At 36.1% G+C, this 19,996-nt stretch overlaps 1 protein-coding gene and 1 long non-coding RNA gene across 9 annotated transcripts in view; one reads left to right on the top strand and one right to left on the bottom strand.

Moving 5' to 3' along the window:
• Positions 1-19,996, top strand: part of CTDSPL2 (CTD small phosphatase like 2) — a 93,587-nt gene that overhangs the window by 51,754 nt on the left and 21,837 nt on the right. For all 5 annotated transcript variants that reach the window (XM_077127742.1, XM_077127740.1, XM_077127738.1 and 2 more), the window contains 3 exons: positions 10,531-10,669; positions 12,162-12,311; positions 17,069-17,284. In XM_077127742.1, the coding sequence (XP_076983857.1) occupies positions 10,531-10,669; positions 12,162-12,311; positions 17,069-17,284 (505 nt within the window). The remainder of the gene's footprint in view (positions 1-10,530; positions 10,670-12,161; positions 12,312-17,068; positions 17,285-19,996) is intronic.
• Positions 1-19,996, bottom strand: part of LOC143656045 (uncharacterized) — a 56,309-nt gene that overhangs the window by 2,666 nt on the left and 33,647 nt on the right. Inside the window, exons 5-6 of one of the 4 annotated variants that reach the window (XR_013162376.1) lie at positions 16,353-16,382; positions 10,816-11,873 (exon numbers count right to left, since the gene is read on the bottom strand). This is a non-coding gene — a long non-coding RNA (uncharacterized LOC143656045). Of the gene's footprint in view, positions 1-4,253; positions 4,446-10,815; positions 11,874-12,611; positions 13,151-16,352; positions 16,383-19,996 lie in introns of those variants that run through there. The other 3 variants (XR_013162375.1, XR_013162373.1, XR_013162374.1) reach the window with 3 other exon arrangements.

The following is a 19,996-nucleotide window of genomic DNA, read 5'->3' on the forward strand; positions in this document are numbered from 1 at the left end:
CCCGCATGGAAGGCAAGCATTCTACCCCTGAACCACCCATGCATCTTAGAATTTACTAATGTTTTAAAATAAAATTTTAAGTAATTACAAGTGGATCGTTAGATTTAAAAAGGCATTTTCAAGGCATAATTGCATGGCTGAAAATGATGAAATTAACATATCAGATCTCTTTCACTTACGAAAGGGAAAAATCTACTCCAGAGAAACTGGATTATATTGTTTAAGAAAATATGAAAGTTATCTTTTAGGTTTTGTTGGCTCTTTCGTGCTCTGTCTGTATTTACTTTGGGGTTCAGAGAGATTCAATTATGCCACCTCCACCAACTTTTTAGAATTTTGTCCTTAAAAGCATATCTTAGAGTCATCTTAGACAAATACAAATTTCAGAGAAGACTTTATAGGATTATAAAATTTAATAAAACAAACTGAACATTAATGTAGAAATCTTATTTCTTTTAGTTCTTCTTCTGAAAATCATACCAGTTCCATAAATGTCCCCAGTTATTAGCTGAATGTTTTAAGATCAGGTTTTTAGAATTGGAGCATCATCAAACATTTGTATGCATCATTGTAAGAAATAGGATTTTATTGTCAATGAATGTATATATATATATTTTTGGTGCATGGTCCAGGAATCAAATCCAGGTCTCCTGCATGAAAGGCAAGCATCCTACCAGTGATCCACCCATGCACCCCAGTGACTGTATAATTTTAATCTTGATCTTAATGTCTTCCTCTTCATTTTTGGAGATGTAAGCTGAAATATTTCACTGGATTCTTAATTGACCACAGTACTGTCTCTTCTACTACAGTATGGTGATGCCTCTACAGTATCACTTAGCATATACACAATTATAAATGGGAGAATGGTATCAGTATAATGATGGCTGGTGTGTTAATAGACACATCATTTTTTTTCCTAAACTAGCAAGGGAATCCTGGAAAATGGGAGCTGAATTTTATACTTTTACCAGGAAAGTAAAAAGCTCTAATTTCAGTTGTTGCACAGACAAAACTTCCTTTTTTTTTTTAATGATTACTCACACTGGGGGCTCCCATGCCTAGCAGGGACTTTAGCATGTATTAATTTACCTTTCTTCTGTGCCCATCTTAACAGTAACCCTTACTGGCTTAGGACTCCACTTCTTAGCTCCCATAAGCCTACATTTCTACTTCATTGTTTTTAATATATTTTAATATGCCTTGAAGGAGCTGTCTTCTCTTCTTTGCTGCTTAACTGGGGTGTCCAAATTATCTCTGGCAGTTCGAGTCATATTAGTGCAATAGGTGTTTCAGTTTCCTAAGGGTGCCAGAATGCAACACACTGGAGATGGACTGGTTTTTTAATAAGGGGATTTATTTAATCCCCTTAAAAGAAGGCAGCTAGCTTTCATCTGAGTTTTTCTGTCACATTCTGGCACATGGCAAAGTATGCTCGCCTTCTCTCCTGGCTTCTGGGTTCCAACTGCTTTCCCTGGGGTGGTTGTTTTTTGCATCTCCAAATGTCTGGCCTGAGCTAAGAGTACTGAGATGAGGTACACTGAGTTGCTGAGCCCTCTTCTGACCTCTCTCTTTTAAGCCTTCAGCTAATTAAATTAAACCTCATTCGTTGTGGAAGGCACTTCCCTTAGCCAACAGTAAATGTAATCAGCCATAGATGAATTTCACATAGTGATGATTTAAGTCCCCAGAAACTGAACAATGGGGCAGTACACTGGCTAAGTTGACACCTGAATCTTACTACGAAGGTTGGCTATTTGAATTGGGATTTATTAGGTTACAGATTTATAGTTCTAAGACCATGAAAATGTCCAAATTAAGGCATCAAGTGAAAGATTTCACCTTCTCTGAGAAAAGGCTTCTGGAATCTGGGGTTACTCTGTCACATGGGAAATGCACTTGGTGACATCAGCTAGTCCTACACTCCTGCTCCTGATTTCAAAATGGCTCTCTCAGTTTCTCTAGGTCTTTCTTTTCTGGGGGTGTTTTTTTTTTTTCTCTCTCTCTCTCTGTCTGTGTGCATCCTTCACTTGGTTTCATCTCTCTGCTCGCCGTATCTGTCTCTCTGTGTTCATTCTGTCTTTCTTCATAGAAGACTCCAGTAAAAGGATTAAGACCTACCTTGAATTAGGTAGTCACATCTCCATGGATACAACCTAATCAAAGGTCCTACCTATAGTGGGTCTGCATCCACAAGAATTGATTAAAAGAACATGGCTTTTCTGAGGGTACATAACAGCTTCAAACCAGTACATGCTATGATTACAAAATCACAGGAATACTGAGTGATCTGCCCCAACCCATCCTCTATATTTCCCATAAGCTTTGTTGTTTTTAGTGTTGCAGAATGCAAGATTTTCAGGAATATATGTATTACAGTAGGTATACTAAGAGACTTCTTACAAGAGAGTCTGAAGCTAAGGATGTAGTTGAGGCTTTGTTACATTAGGTCTGTTCTTGAACCCCTATATTTTCTGGCTTTGGAGATCCCATAATTGAGATTCAAGGCATCTTCTTCATTGTTTTTAAATGCAGGGGAGACATAAACTGCAAAAGTCTGAATAATTTTGCTAAATTAGATCACTGAGATGTTATATTATGGTTTAATGTCATATTGTTTGTTTTAAACATTTTTTATTGTGAAATATAACATGTATATATAAAAGCAGTAAATTTCAAGGGACATTGTAACAAGCAGTTATAGAACAGATTTCAAAGTTTGGTATATATACAGTTACACAATTTCAGATTTTTCTTTATAGCTGCTCCTGGAGACTAAAAGAAATACCAGTATAGTGATTCAGCAATTACACTCATTTTTAAAATCCTGTCTTCTCAGTTTTAATTCCTTCTTCTTTTTTGATCCTTCCAATCTTTAGGGGTATTTGGGCTATGGCCATTCTAATTTTTTCATGTTAGAAAGGGGTGTCGATAATATGCAATAGGGGAATGGAAGTAGTTGATGTTCTTGGGGAGCCTGGCCTCTCTGGGTTTCAGAACCTATCTAGCCTAGGAACCATCTGGAGATTGTAGGGTTCTGGAAAGTAATGTTAGTACTTGAAACTTTTGTAGATTCTCAGATAGAGCCTTAGGTGTTCTGAAGAGTCAACAAGAGTGATGTTGGTTGGGGGTTGGCAAATCATGCCAATTAGCAATATCTAGCTAAAGGTTGGGTAAGATGGCCTCCAGAATAGCTGTTCTACTCTATTTTACCTCTCTTGGCCACTGATACTTTATTTTCTTGCACTTCTTCCCTCTCTTTTGGTCAGTAAGGTTTTGTTGATCCCATGGTGCCAGGACCAGGCTTATCCCTGGAACTCATGTCCCATGTTGACAGGGAGATTTTCACCCCAGGATGTCATGTCCTATATAGCAGGAAAGTAATGATTTTCCTTGCACAATTGGACTTAGAGAGAGGCCACATGTGAGCAATAAAAGAGGTGTTCTGGAAGCAACTCTTAGGCATTACTATAAGTAGGCTTAGGTTCTCCACTGCAGAAATAAGTTTCCTAAAAGCAAGCCTCAAGATCAAGGATTTGGTCTATTGACTTGTGAGTACCTAAAGTTTGAGAGAGTATCAGGGGTTTCCCCGGTTGGAAGGTTCAATAGTTTCATATATTTTCTCTAGTCCCTAAAGGGACTTTTTCAATACTTATTATCTGTGCAACCTACTCTGGAATGTATCCAGGTATTACATTAAACTATACAGAATTACAAGCCGTTGTTCCCATTTTTGGCTCCATGTGTTTGGGTTGTTTAAATGGCTATCCAGACAGGTTGAGGTAGATTATGTGCTACAAAAAATTTAGGTTTTGGATAAATAAACATCTCTTCCTTTGGTTTCAAATGGTAGGTGAATTTCTAAAATATAGATAATATCATCCTTTACCTTGTATTTGAATTTACCTTAGTCCCAACCACATCAGCTTTATTCTTCTGTAATTGAAGCCTGATCTCTTTTGATTTCTTTTAACAGTTGTTGTATGTTGCAGTGCTGACTTTCAGAGCTGCAGAACTCCAAATCTGAATCTTAGCTGTCATACATGTACCCAACGTTCCAGAGAAATACCAGGTTATACATACATAGCACAGCATCCCAAAATCTAGAAATAACATTTATAGCACTGGACTAAATGTGAATGGTATAATAGCCCCAATTTTCTTATAAGTATTTTTTAAAGGAAGCTGTACAATATTTGTGCTTTTGTTTCTTGCTTATTTTGTATCACATAATGTACTCAAGGTTTATTCACCTCTTTGCATGCCTCATGACTTCGTTCCTTTCTGTAGCTGCACAATATTCCATCATATGCATACACCACAGTTTGCCATTCCATTTCTCAGTCAATATATCCTTCAGCCGCCTCCATCCATTGGGCATCATTTATGGTGTCCAAAGTCAACAATCCATGTCTCACATTATCCTCTTTTAGACAAGTTCGTTGCTCCAAAGAGAAAAAAATAACCAATAAACACACCTCACCAAATACAAAATTCAAACCTCCATTAACTCTTGTCCCTCCACCCCCCAATTATTTACCCCTGATAATGCTGTGGCACTGTTAGTGTTCCTGTTAAATATAGGCCATAGCATGCAATAGTAGTTTACCCCATACTCCTCTCTTATCAACTCTTTCTATAAGATTCATACCTTTGAAGTAGTTCATGCAAGCACTTATTTATATTTCTAGTGTTAATTGGTGGGACACATGGCTCTATACAACCCTTTCAATCATGTTCACCTTCAATATGGCAGTATTACTTATAGACCCACTAATGAACTGCTTTCATTTCTGTCCAGTCCCTTACATTTAAGTTCAACCTCATTAGCTAACTAATCACCCCTCTCTAGATTCTATCTCTAGGCCTCCTATATTCTACATTATAAGCTTCTTAATTTACCTTTAGCAAGGTAATAGCGAGATCATACAATAGCTATCCTTTTGTGTCTGGCTTATTTAACTGAGTGTCCATCATGGTATCTATCATATGCTTCAGAACCTCATTTTGTCTTACAGCTATATGATATTCCATTGTATGCATATACCACATTGTGTTTATCCACTCTTCTGTTGATGGGTACTTGGATAGTTGCCATCTTTTGGCAACTGTGAATAATGCCACTATGAACATTGCTGTATAAATGTCTGTTTGTCTCACTGCTCTCAGCTTTCCTCAGTATAGTCTGAGTAGTTAATGCCATATTATTTTGGTATGATTGATAAAATTAGGGAAACTACTATAGAAATAAAGTTCTATATGGAATGGTATTTGTAGTAACATCTTTTTTCAATATAGGAAATTGTCATTTTAACCATTTACAGTACCAAACTTCATTTCAGAAATAACACAACATTCTTCAACCTTCATAAAATAAATAGTAGTATATTAGTTGCTGTGGGTTTATAAACATAGGCTACAAACTAGAGAAGTGATTCCTGTCAAATAGCAATGCTGGTTTTATATATAAACTGTATATAGATTTTTAAATCTAATGTAATCCTCACCAAAAGATTTCAAGTAATGTCATTGTAACAGCAAGGAATTATAGGTCAATATACAATAATGTCCATAATCACTTATGTTAGAGACTCAAGAAAAATTACATAAGCAAGAAAAATCATTGTATAAATGAAAAAACGTATGCTACACTATTTTAGTAATCCTGCAGGAGTTATATAACCTGCTCATGTGGAATTGCCCCATATAAGGCTGTGACTAGAGAACTTTATCAAGGAGTAGATTCCTTGGTGTTAATTTGGGCATTTAAAGTATCGAGTTTGACAGTGGGGTGTCAGTGTGGTGTCGTAGTGGCAGGCCCTAAACCTATTCTTTTGTGTCAGTTTTGGTAATAGTGATATGCAGCAAGTTTCGGTGGGGCTGAAAATAATCTCAGTTCTTTAAGACAATTCTAAGAATAAGAGGAAATAGCTGAAAATTCGTAGTACAGTGTATTCCGTATTTTGATGGCATGTAAAATGTAATTGACCCTGCAGAAAGGATATTAATTTGGGGATGCTGTAATTATATTCATGTATTGCAATTTGCTGTAGGATATACTCTCACAAGAATGTCAAAATTTGGGCATTTATAAGGGAAAACAAATGAATGTCAACATTGCAAGGGCTTGAAAATGGATGATATACAGATAAAGGTTCAGTTAGTGCAAGCTAGGGTCTGTAGTCAACAGTAACATTGTAATATGCTTCCACTGAATGTAACAAAGGCATTATGCCAAAACTAAATGTCAACAAGGGGGAGGGGTATAGACTCAGTTGGAAGAAAAGAAAATGTCTTCATATAGATCATGGTGGTGAAGGCATGTTTATTTACTTGGTTAGGATTGTATGGTGTGCAAATAAAATTGTTTAAAAATGAACACAGAAAAACCAGTGCTAGAGAAAATGTGGAGAGAAATGTACCTATTCATTGTTGGTAGGAAAGCTGAGACCTGTAGCCCCTCCAGAGAGCAGCGTGGTGGTTCCACAGGCGGGGTGGGTTTGCCATATGATCCTGAAACCCCATTGTTCACTATATATATATATGGAGGAACTGAGTGTGGAGACATGAATGTGACATTTACACACTGGCGTTTCTGGAAGCACTGTTACCAATCCACAATGAGTGGAGGAGGCCTAAGGGTACCAAGGTTGAGGAACGATGATGTATACATAAATGGACTACTGAGCAGCGCGAGAAGGAACAAAGTTGTGAGGCATGCACCTAGGTAAATGAGCCTTGGGACTGTATGTTGAATGAAATATCAGAAACAAAAAGACAAGTGTTATCATGCCTCACTCATATGTATTTATATAATCTAAAAACTCTGAGCTGAAGTCAAGAGCATGGGTTATCAGATTGGGGACTTTTATAAAGGGGCCTAAATTGTATGCTCTTAAAGCAGTCACATATATTCATGAGTTGTAACTGTTATTTCTAAATTCTGAGATACTGAGCTGTTTGTTTATAACCTGATCATTCCCAGAAACTTCGGGTATTTATGTGACAACTGGGACTCAGAATTAGCTCTGATACTATGCGAGTCAGCACTGTCCCATACAGGAACTGTTTAAAAAGTTGAAAAAGAGATCTGACTTCGAGTAGAGATGTGAATGAAGCTGATCTGGATAGGACTAAGGTAAATCAGAATACAGTGTAAAGGATGATGTCATCCATATTTTAAAACTTCATCTTCTGTGTGAGACCAAAGGGAGAGATGTTTATTTGGTGCAAAATTTATATTTTGGGTGGTGCATTTCCTAATTTCACTTGTATGGTTGGTTTAGTTGAACACCACAAGTCCATGGAATCTTGAATAGGCCATGAGACTTTGTTGTTCTGTCCAGATTAGTATGATGCCCCAATATATCCCAGAGTAATTTGGGTAGTGAATAAAGAAGTATTTACAAAGATCCCTTGGGAGACAGGGGAGGAAAGAGGAAATACTCAACTTCCCTATTTGAAGAATTTCTGATATTTTCGCAAGCAGTGGAGATAACCAAATCAATAGGCTGCGCCCTCGATCTTGGGGTTCACCCCTATAAAACTTATTCCTGCAAAGGATAGGCTAAGCCTACTTAAAATTAGGCCTAAAAATTACTCCCAGAGAACCTGTTTGTTGCTTGGTTGTGGCCTCTCTCTCTCTCTCTCTCTCTCTCTAAGCCTATGCTGCAAGTGAACTCACTGCCCTCCCCCTCTGCATGGGCCATGACTCCCAGGGGTGTAAATCTCCCTGGCAATGTGGGACAGAAATCCTGGGATGAGCCGGGACCTGACATCAAGAGATTAAGAAAACCTTGACCAAAAGGGGGAAGAGAGAAGTGAGAAAAAATAAAGTGTCAGTGGCTAAGAGATTTCAGAGTTGAGAAGTTACCCTGGAGGTTATTCTTTAACATTATAAAGATATCCCTTTTTATTTTACGATGTATTGGAGTGACCAGAGGAAGTACCTGAAACTGTATTGCTGTGTTCCAGTAGCCTTGTTTCTTGAAAATGATTGTATAATGATATAGCTTTTACAGTGTAACTGTGTGATTGTGAAAACCTTGTGTCTGATGCTCCTATTATCTAGGGTATGGACAAGTGAGTAAAATATATTTTATCTAGGGTATGGATGGGTGGATAAAAAATAAATAGTAGTGGGGACAAAGGTTAAAATACATTGGGTAGATTGAAATACTAGTGGTCAGTGAGAGGGAGGCATAGGAGTATGGTATGTGTGAGTTTTTCCTTTTTTTTTCCTTTTTCTGGAGTGATGCAAATGTTCTAAAAAATGATCATGGTGACACAAATATGTGATGATATTGTGAGCCACTGATTGTACACCATGTATGGAATGTTTGTATGTTAAGAATGTTTGTATGTTAGGATTTGTCAATAAAAATATTTACAAAAAATTAACAGAGAGAAACCAGTGCTAGGGAAAATGTGAAGAAAGAGATGTACCTGTTCATTGTTGGTAGAGAAACTGAGAGGTACAGACTCTCCAGAGGGCAGTGTGGTGGTTCCAGAGGAGATTAAGGGTGGGGTTGCCATATGATCTTGCAAACCTTTCTTTGCTAGGTATATACCTGGAGGAACTGAGAGCGGGAACATGAATAGGCATTTGCATACTTGTGTTTATGGTGGCAGTTGTTTGCAATTCACAGTAGATGGAAATGGCCCTATGGGTTCAAAGACTGAGGGATGGAAAGAGGACCTGTGGGGTTCACATACAATGGATTAGTGAGTGGCTGCAAGAAGAAATGAAGTTGTGGGGCATGCAACTAGGTGAATGAACCTTGAGGATAGTATGTTGAATAAAATGTCAGAAACAAAAAGACAAATATTATCATCCCTCACACATATGGATTAACTATAATATATGAACTCAGAAAATGGAAGTCGAGATCATTGATTATCAGGTTGGGGCTATTTTTACTATTTTATATTTACTATTGTAAAGGTTCCTAGTTTCTAAGCTCTAAAAACAGTCACACATATTTAGGAGTTGTAACAGATATTTCTAAATTCAGAGATACTGAGCTGTTTGTATATAACCTGGACGTTCCCAGAAACTGCAGGTACTTATGTGACACCCGAGACTTAGAGTTACAGTAGTGAAGCTATGAAAGTCAGCATTACCCCATTTCTTTCAATAACTGTTTAAAAAGCTGAAAAAATGATCAGACTTCATTTCGAGATATGAATGAAGCTGATCTGGATAGCACTAAGATAAATCAGAATACTGGATAAAGGATGATATGGCTCACATTTTCAAACTTCAACCTCTGTGGGAGACCAAAGGGAGAGATGTTTATTTGCTGCAAAATTTTTATTTTGGGTAGTGCATTAGCTAATCTAACTTATATGGTCAGTTTACTTGAACACTATAATTATATGGAATCTTGAATACAGCATGAGATCTTGTTGGTGTATACAGGTTAGTGTGATGCTGCAGTATATCCCAGAGTAATTTGGGCAAAGAATAAAAAGTATTTGCGAAGTCCCCTTGGGGAATTTGGGAGAAAGGAGGAAATATTCATCTTCCCCTTCTGGGAAATTCCTTATATTTTCACAAGCAGTGGGGACATCCAGTTCAATACACTGTGCCCCAGTCTTGGGGCTCACCCCTATGAAGCTTAGTCTTGCAAAGGAGAAGCTAAGCCTACTGATAATTATGCCTACGAGTCACCCCCAGAGAACCTTTTTTGTTTCTCAGATGTGGCCTCTCTAAGCCAACTCGGCAGGTGAACTTACTGCCCTCTGCCCTACATGGGACCTGACTGAATGAACCAGGTCCCAGCATCATACGAATGAGAAAGCCTTCTTGACCAAAAGGGTAAAGAGAGAAATAAGACAAAATAAAGTCTCAGTGGTTGAGAGATTTCAAACAGAGTTGAAAAGTTATCCTGGAAGTTATTCTTAACGTGTTATCTAGATAGCACTTTTTAGTTTATGGTCTATTGGAGTGGCTAGAGGGAAGTACTTAAAACTGCTGAACTGTGTTCCAGTAGCCTTGATTCTTGAAGAAGACTGTATAGCTATATAGCTTTTACAATGTGACTTTGTGATTGTGAAAACCTTGTGTCTGATGTTTCTTTTATCTAGGGTATGGACAGATGAGTGAAAAAAAAAAGGATAAAAAATAAATAGTAATAGTCGGGGGGAGATAAAGGGTAAAAATTGGGTAGATTGAAATACGATGGGTCGGTGAGAGGGAGTGGTAAGGGGTATGGGATGTGTGGGTTCTTTTTGTTTTAAAATTTTTTTTTTCTTGAGTGGTACAGATATTCTAGAAATGATCATGGTGAAGAATTTACAACAATGTGATGATAATGTGAGCCATTGATTGTATAATGTGGTTGGATTATATGTGTATAGGTATTTCTCAATAAAAATATATTTTTAATTGGGGATTAATGACATTTTGTTTCTCCTAGATGTTAAAATCAGGAGAGAATATATTCCACCATATTTTATCATTTTAAAAGTGTAAATTCTAAGGCAGAATGACCATGCTCAGTGATTTTTTTTCCCTCTTATATTAAGGAAGAGAGAGAAAATCCTTCGAAGCGGAGTAGAATTGAACGTGATATAGATAATAATTTGATCACATCAACACCAAGAACAGGAGAAAAGCATAACAAACAGATATCTCGAGTAAGACGGAAAAGTCAAGTAAATGGAGGTTTGTTACTATTTAGATACTGTTTTATTTAGTGTGAGCAGAGATCTCCCCTAACATGTTTTCTGTTTTTTTTAAAAATCCACTGATTCTTTAAAATGATAAGTAAGCCCAATACAACGAGCTTTATGCTATTATCATGAAAATGTATATATGTAGCAACATTTTTGACCTCTAATAAACTAATTTCTTAAGCAACGATAACTGTATAAAATCTAATTTAATTGAAAGGTGTACAAAGAATTTATTTTGGATTATAGAATTTAAGAGTCATAGGAGACTTGTGTCAGTCAGGTCAGTGACTCTAACCTGGAGGTGATTTTTGTTCCCAGAGGATATTTGTCAATATCTGGTGACCAAAAAAGTTCTCAGCCTGATTGGTGGTGGTTGCTACTGCCATCTAGCAGGTAGAGGCCAATGATGCTGTTAAACATCCTACAAATACCCAAGACACCACCCCACAATAAAGAATTATCTGGTCCCAAATGTCAATTGTATTGTTGTTATAAGCCCCCTTCAAGGGCAGTACCTTATTATAGCTGAGGAGCTCCTTGATATCAAAAAGAAAAACATAAACAAGAAGAACAAGCAGAGAAAGCTGTAAAGAACAAGAGCTTGGAGTGCTGCCTTTTAACTGATGCTTTTAAATACAATAGCCTTTTCACTGTCCAAAATACCCTATAGTGTTAGAAAAGATCATTGGGGAGAAAAAGGAGACTGAGACAGGGTAGAAGAGAGTAAGAGTGAAAGAAACCAGTTAAAAGAGCTAAAACAGGAAAGGAAAGAAATATGGTAAACACCAAATAAACGTGTGAAGAGTCAAGAATGATTAATCAAAACATTTGTTTAATTTTAATTTCCCTTTATAAAATAAATTTACTTACAAGAAACTTAACAACCAGTTATTCTTCCTAACAAGTTTGAAATGGTGCCTTAATAACCATAAAGTAATTTCTGGTACTATACCTGATGTTCTGCTTTAATAGAGCTATGTTGTCTCTTGTTTATTTAGCTGTTATTCATTAGAAATACATGAAAAGGGACGGTCTTACGAAGTAAGCATCATCTCATAATGTAAATAAACAAACGTAGAATCTTGCATTTGTGCTTCAAATTTTGGTAACTTGTTTGCTTTGCTTACAAAGAATCTTCTTCATTTTCTCTTGTACTCTGTTGATTTGAAGGCTTTCAGAGATTCTCTACAAGTCTATATAATTACAAAGTAAATGTAAATCTACTTTGAAAAAACTCAATAAAACTTCTGTATTAATAAAACATTATAAATACACTTAACTTTTTTATAAAGATCATCTACCTTACAAGTGATTTACGTCAGGATTTCTTTAATAAGCTCTCCTGAATATTAACCTTAATCAGTTTACATGAAGTATTTTGAAGAGAAAAAAGTTATTTTTAAAATGCATGGTTGAGAACATATATCTGAAAGTGTTTTCTGGGTTGCAACTTTTTTCCTCCTGTTCTCTTTCTTTCTTAGAAGCTGGTAGTTTTGAAATGACAAATCAACACGTAAAACAAAATGGAAAATTAGAAGATAATCCTTCCTCTGGCAGTCCTCCAAGGACTACATTGTTGGGGACAATATTTTCTCCTGTGTTCAACTTTTTTTCACCAGCAAATAAAAATGGTAAGTATAAACCATTAATTATCATTTAGTTTTTTAAAAAAATAATAGTTTTCCTAGTTGTTTTAAAGATCTTTTTCATTATACTGGCTTAGTTTGCCAGTGTCTTCTGTTTATTTTTTTACCCTTTTTACTGTGTTCAGTCTCAATAAAAATATACATCTCCTAAAACACATTTCTTTTTTGTGATGGAAATAAGGATAGCTTATATTTAATTCTACTGTAGAAAACATAATTTTTTTAGAACATATTTCTGAAAGTAAGTGCATTCTGGATTGCAATTTCCAAAAATATGTTCTAAAAAAAAGCTACATGATAAATTTTAGGCTGGAAGGAAAGTTTTATCTATTCTTTTAAAATTGTTTCTGTATTGGGATGACTTCTGTAATCCTTAGAGAGAATCCAGAAACATTTTCAATATTCTACATTAATAAAATGGATTTCTTAAATATTTTTAAGCGATCGGAAACTGGAGGATTTTTTTTTTTTGTAAGTTTAAATTTACCATTTATTTCTTCACCCCTACTCAGGGATCTTCAATTAAGACAAACAAATGGATTGGCTTTTTTCCCTTCATATTTTTCTAGTGGCTTACCCAGTGTCCTGCCTTTTCTGACTGTCTGTTCCTAATTTTATGTATGGTAATTTAGTCTCGTTTAATTTGAGGGCAAAAGATGCTTTTATTTCTGCTTCTACTGTGGTGTTTGATATAGTACTGGACACACAGAACATAATCATTAAATGCTTGTTTCTTGATGGTTTTAATTCTAATCTTGATTGTGAGTTTTGGATAATACAGAATATTTTTAAGTCAGAATGGTATAATGTACAATCAGGATATCCTGGGGAAGAAAATTATATAGATTAGAACATTAAAAGACTGTGAAGGCCTATAGTAAAAACAAAACCTCCTTTAACTTTGTTTAATTTACTATTTCCTAGACATACCATAGAACTCTTTCCCATAGAACATCTAGTAACATCTTGTAGAACTAGTTCCCACAGAACATCTTTGGAAATGGTGGTGTAGTGGAAAGAAAATGGGTTTTGGAGTTAGATAAACTCCAAAATTCTTGTTCTGCCCTTCTTGAACCATGTTACCTTTGTACCACTTTAAATTCTTTTACCACTTAATATATAAAATGGGATAATTAGACCTACATATACGTATATATATGGGTACAGGGTGCTGTAAAGATTTTAGTTCATTCAACACCTCCAAGGTTCCTGTCATCGTGCTTGGTCCTGGAGATTCAAAAATTATTCACACATGGTTGCTGCCCTCAAGGAGCTTAAATTCTCCAGAGGGAGATATTTAAATATAAATAAGTACAATGAATTTGTAGAGTGCAACTAAAGAGCTGTGGAACAATGGGAACTCAAAGAATGGAGTGGTCATTTCTTCTGAGTGGTGGGGGTGGCAGCTCACAAAAGACTTTACAGAAAAGCTGAATCTTGCAAGATGAGTATGTGTTTACAGTTGGGGAAGGGCATTCCAGGTAGAAGGAGCAGCCCACAATTGGAAACAACATTTTACATTTGAGAAATTGCAGTCAGTCATTCATAAAGTATTGGATTTAAAGCAACTACCACAAGGGATAAGGTAGGAGAGTTATGAAGAAGTGAGATTATAGAGTGAACATGGTAAGATGTTTGAACATTTTTATCCTTAGGCAGTGGGACATGATTGAATATCTTTTGGCAGTAATGTGTAGGGTCCATTCTGAAGTATAGAGGTTGGAGGCAGGAATAAAAATTAGTAGACTTGCAAAAATCTGGGTGAAACTTGATGAGACCTTAATTGTGGTATAAGAGAAGGGAGGAAGGATCACAGGATGTAGAATGAGCAAATTTTGGGTACAGATTGGAAATGAAAAAGAAGAGAGATTAAAACTACACACAGGTAGAAGATTTGAGAGGTAAGTAAATTTCTGGGAGATAAATAGGTTTAATTTGGGCAATGCTGATTTTGAGATGCCATGAGACAACCACATTTTAAAATGTCCAGTAGCAATTTGCTATTCTGTGCAGAATTTAGAAGAATTCTGTGTTGAGGCAATAGTCCATAGTATCAGTGGCTTATAGGTTATAGTTGAAACTAATGAAGAAAATGAATTCAACAAACCAAGGCCAGAATTTTGAGGGAAGAAATTTAAGGGCTGTACAAAGAGGTCCCAACAAAGGAGACATGGAGGAAACCAGAAGAGAGATTTTGTGCCATAGAAACAGAAGAGAGAACGTAAGAAACCAGGGTCAGACGAATGTGAAATAGAAGAGAAAGAAATGGGCTTTGAAAAGACACCAAGGAACTTGACAGTTAAAACATGATTGGTTTTTTCTGCCAGCACAGCTTCTAGAGGTTGGAGTTAAAAAGTTTATCATCTAAATTTGCCTTTTGTGGAAAGGATTTGCAGACTGAAAAGGCAGGGATTGTAAAACAGAAGCAAAATAAACATATTTTGTGAGGTAAAAAAAAAAAAAAATTATCATCCTTGAATGAGAAGAATAAAATGGAAAGTAAGAAAGGAGGAGGCAGCAAGTGTAAATTATTGTTTTGAGGAGCTTGAATATGAATGTAAGAAACGAGAGCGTTCACTGAGTCTCAAGGGATGGTTTTCATTTGGGTGAGACAAGCATGTTTTAAAGCCTTTAAAGAAGGGTCTAAGAGAGGAAAGAGAATAATGGGAAAAGTTTCTGAGACTGCTGAGAGGTTTGGGATCAAGAGAACAAGTTTTGAAGGGTTAGAATTAAGTTAGGGAGAAGAGACATTTTTCTGTGTTGCTGGAGGGAAGAAGCTGTGAAGTGCATGCAGAAATAGCTGTTTAGAGAGGAAGAAGTTGGTTTGATAATCTTAATTTTTTTTCTTTGAAGTAGACAGTGTCATTTGCTAAGTGAGTCCTGGTATTGTGGCAGGTTCTTAGAGAACGGTAAACAATTTAGAATGATTGCTGTAAGGAATAAGAGAAAAGAACTGACAAATGCAAAAAAGTGCTGAGCAGCAGTGCTGTGTGACTAGCTAGGGCAAGAAGATTTGGGGAGTAGGACTAGTCTTTATGATTGTATTGTTTTGTAGGACTGGGGTCTGAAATCCTATTGTTTAGATTGAGTCAAGAGGGATTTTTATGGCAGATAACAGTGTAAAGACAAGGGAGTAAGGATACTGAGTATGCTGGCCTGGGAGTGATTTAAGTGGTGCACCATGAAGTCTCTAATTAGACGGTGAGGGTAAGGAAGAAGCTGTTGAGGGATGTTTTTGGAATAAAAGGGACTGGCCTTTATCCAGTTTGAATATCATATGTTATGGGAGAATGAGATAAATAATTGAAAGGTTAGGAGGTTCTGATCAGGGATTAGTATATTAGAATTTTAGGTTTCAGAGGCATACAGTTTCTTGTTGTTAATATCCAGGTTATAGCCATGTTAATTATGCTAAAGAGCAGTGTGAATGAAGATAATTAGAGCTGAAGAAGACGAGAAATTTGAGAATGTCACTGGATGTCATTAACATCTGAGATAACAACTGGCTAGGAGTGATAAACTGGTAGCTAGGTGTTAAATTTCTCTGTGATTGAGAGAGGGTGCTGGCAATAAATGGTAGATGATAGCATTGAGGATAGTGAGGAATTATATAGCCAGGTGACATCAATTTCAAAGGAATAGCGCAGTTTTGCACAATTATGTAAAACCTATGATCTAGTAGCTGCAATGGAGATAAATGAATTCTGATTCAGTTAGTACATGAGGTAGGGGAGAATAAAGAGCTTTGAGGGAAGAGTATCAGAAAAATAATTTTTTAGAAAAGAGGTTAAATGTAAAGCAACAGGGTGGTGCAGTGGTGGCTCAGTCGCAAGAATTCTTGCCTGGCAAGCTGGAGACCCTGGTTCAATTCCTGGAGCCCGCCCCCCCCCCCCCCCCCCCCCAATTTAAAGCAACAAGAGAAAAGGAATTTGAGAGTATTGGGCATTGATTTTGTTGTTCTTGTTTTCGTTGTTTAAAATTACATCTGGAGGGCAGGCCACAGTGGCTCAGCAGCAGAGTTCTCACCTGCCATGCAGGAGACCCGGTTCTCAGTGCCTGCCCATGCAAAAAAAAAAAAAGATTATATTTGGAGGATTCCAGAAAGCAACAGAAAGAGTTGGGATCACTCCAAAGTCGAAGTAGAATTAGGTACAGGGGCAGGGGCAGCGGCAGAGTCGTGCTGAGTATAACAAGAAAACAAACTTCTATCTTTATTATTGAGAAATTGTTCTATCTTTTACTAAAAAGGTTCTTATGGTTAGGGGAACATTAACTACCTCTGGTTGAAAAATTATAGCTGCCCACAATGGCTAGGATGCTTAGTATTTGAACTAGAAAGATCTGGGGCTGTTTGGGAATAATGAATATATGTAAAATGCCTAGCACACAGTATTCTTAATGGTAGTCATAAAAGTTTCAATAAATGCAGACTATTATTACTTCATAGAGAGATATTTGACTTAATGAAAAGTTCTAAGTTGCAGTTCATGTTTGACTGTAAGTGGGTGTTTCTAAAATATTTACGCTCTTAAGAAAAACTTTGTTTACATGTAATACTCCAGCCTATAATTGATTTTATTCCTAATCGTTTGAAATGTCTAGAAAAGACTTAACTAAAAAACGGTATCCTCAGCTTTACTCCTGTTCAGTGATCAGTTTAAGTAAATTCTTGTATTTGGTTTATGTAAATATTTATGAGTTTTTTAAATGATGATTGTGAGTATACTGAATCGTGATTTTAGGAACATCAGGATCAGATTCTCCAGGACAGGCTGTGGAAGCTGAAGAGATAGTCAAACAACTTGACATGGAACAGGTGGATGAGATCACTACCAGTACTACTACATCAACTAATGGAGCAGCTTATTTAAATCAAGCAGTTCAAGTGAAGCCATCAATAAATAATGGTTTAGAAGAAGCAGAAGAAACAGTTAATCGTGATATCCCATCCCTTACAGGTGAAGAATACTCCTTTTCTTTGAAATCTTCATGAATAGTTTATAAAAACATTAGTCATATATTTATTTTAAATGCATTAGTCTTACTTGAAGTAAAAAAAAATAATAAATTTGGAAACAAAACTCTCTTCCAAAAATCTAAAATCATTTTGAAATTGAAAATTTTTTGAAAGTACATTTTGACTAAGTATTAATTATTATACTATTTAATTATTTCTACCATCTTACTGCTTGGAGAAAATTAACACAACTATCAAAATATGTATTTATGAAGATAAATTGAACCTAGCACTTGGTAGGTCTGAGGTCCCTATGTAGAGGCATTTTCATTCCTTCAAATTTGCTTCGTCAGTGGATGACATCCCTCTGAAAGGGGTTTCTGTTCCCGGATCTCTCCCTATACCCAAAACTTGCCACCTAAGTCTGGATCCCTATAAAGGTTTAATGTTAGTCCTTGGGCTATTTGTCAGGGATATTTGGAAACACAGGATATCAGGCAGTTCTTACCTGTAAGGGTTGTCATAGGTAGACATATAAGGCTAAAAGATGAAACTATTTTCCTTGGATTTTAGAACATTATTAGAATCAGAAAGAAAACTGAAGATGGCCATATTCTCACTCTGGGGCAGATTTTATCTTAGATATGTCTTTTTTATTCCTTGTAATACCAGGTATTTGAGAGAGTCCAGTAAATATGTATTAAGAAATAAGTTTCGTATCCCTGCACAGGATAGGCTAAGCCTACTTAAAATTAGGCCTAAGAGTCACCCCCAGAGAACCTCTTTGTTGTTCAGATGTGGCCTCGCTCTCAGCTAACACGACAAGCAAACTCACTGCCCTACCCTCTCTAGGTGGGACATGACTCCCGGGGTGTAAACATCCCTGGCAACGTGGGATTCAGCATCAAGGGACTGGGAAAACCTTCTCAACCGAAAGGGGGAAGAGAGAAATGAGACAAAATAAAGTGTCAGTGGCTGAGAGATTTAAAACAGAGTCAAGAGGTTATCCTGGAGGTTATTCTTAACACATTTTATAGGTATCCCCTTTTTAGTTTAAGGTGTTTTAGAGAGGCTAGAGGAAAGTGTTTGAAACTGTAAAGCTGTGTTCCAGTGTCCATGTTTCTTGAAGATGATTGTATAATGGTATAGCTTTTGCAAGTGTGTGTGATTGTGAAACCCTTGTGTCTGATGCTCCTCCTATCTATGGTATGGACAGATGAGTAAAACATATGGATTAAAAATAAGTAAATGATAGGAGGAAAAAATGTTAAAATAAATTGAGTAGATTGGAATACTAGTGATCAGTGAAAGGGACTGGTAAGGGATATAGAAAAAAAACAGGGGGAACAAAATATATTGAGTAGATGGAAATACTAGTGGTCAATGAGAGGGAGGTTGGTAAGGGGTATGGTATGTATGAGTTTTTTTCTTTTTATTTTTCTGGAGTGATGGAAATGTTCTAAAAATTATCATGATGATGAATATACAACTATGTGATGAAAAAAATATGAGTGAGGGAGGGGTAAGCAGTATGGCATGTATGAGTTTTTTCTTTTTTATTTCTTCTGCTGGAGTGATTCAAATGTTGAAAAGAATGCTCATGGTAATGAATACACAACTATGTGATGATATTGTGAGCCACTGATTGTACACCTTGTATAGAATGTATGTCAAGAATGTTTGTATGTTTATTTGTTGTTTACAATAAAAATATTTTTAAAAAATGAAAAAAATTATAAGTTACATATAAGGAAGTAGAATAATGTACTTCTCTGAAATATAGAGGGAAACTTTAAAAAATCATTGAAACAGCACAAGACATTTAAATTAATAATGGATACAACTATGAAATGTCTGTACATTATAACCCCCGTAATAGTAATATGAAAAGTAAAGCTACAAAATAAATTCTTCTGACAAAAGTGGAGTATCTTAACAACCCCAAGATTTAACAGTTACGCTGAATCTAACAGAAAAATCATCGAGGATTATAAATAACTCATGCTTTTTTTTTTCCTTTTTTTTAAATTAGATAGTTGTAGGTTTACAGAAAAATCATGCATAAAATGCAGAGTTCCCATATACCAACCCACCTTGTTATTAACACCTTGCATTAATGTAGTACATTTGATAAACAGTATATTCTTGGGTGTATAAGACTTGCAATTTAATGTACAGTTGACCTACCATTTTATGTTGAATGTTTTGCCCAGTGTTACAAGGCTAATGATTGGTACAGCATAAAGTCCAGGCCCTTGGCTTACTGTTTGATGATGCTTGTTTTATATTTTTGTGGTGCTATACAAGCTTTTTTTTCTTTTCTTTTTTCTCTGATAATTAGGAAGATGGAAAAGGGATTTCTCTAACATTTGTGGTTTCAAAGAGGAAAAATAAGATTAACTATACTTGTCTCATTAATTCATCTGTTTCTTTAACATTTACTGAGCACCTATTATTTGGGTTGGGCACTATTGATAAAGATAAATAAGACATGATTCTTGACCTTGAAAGAGCTCATAATCTAACTGAAGAGCCAAGTATATAGAATAATTACTGTACAGTGTGGTAAGTGCTATTACAAATAAATGAACAAAATAATGTAGTGGTACATTGCAATTACTCTGATTGGGAGGAGGACTGTGGGAAGATGAATGGAGTCAACCTTTATGCTGATCTTAAAAGGATGACAATGAGTGACAGATTTTACTTTTCC

This window comes from Tamandua tetradactyla, chromosome 14 (assembly GCF_023851605.1).
Source record: "Tamandua tetradactyla isolate mTamTet1 chromosome 14, mTamTet1.pri, whole genome shotgun sequence".
NCBI lineage: Eukaryota > Metazoa > Chordata > Mammalia > Pilosa > Myrmecophagidae > Tamandua > Tamandua tetradactyla.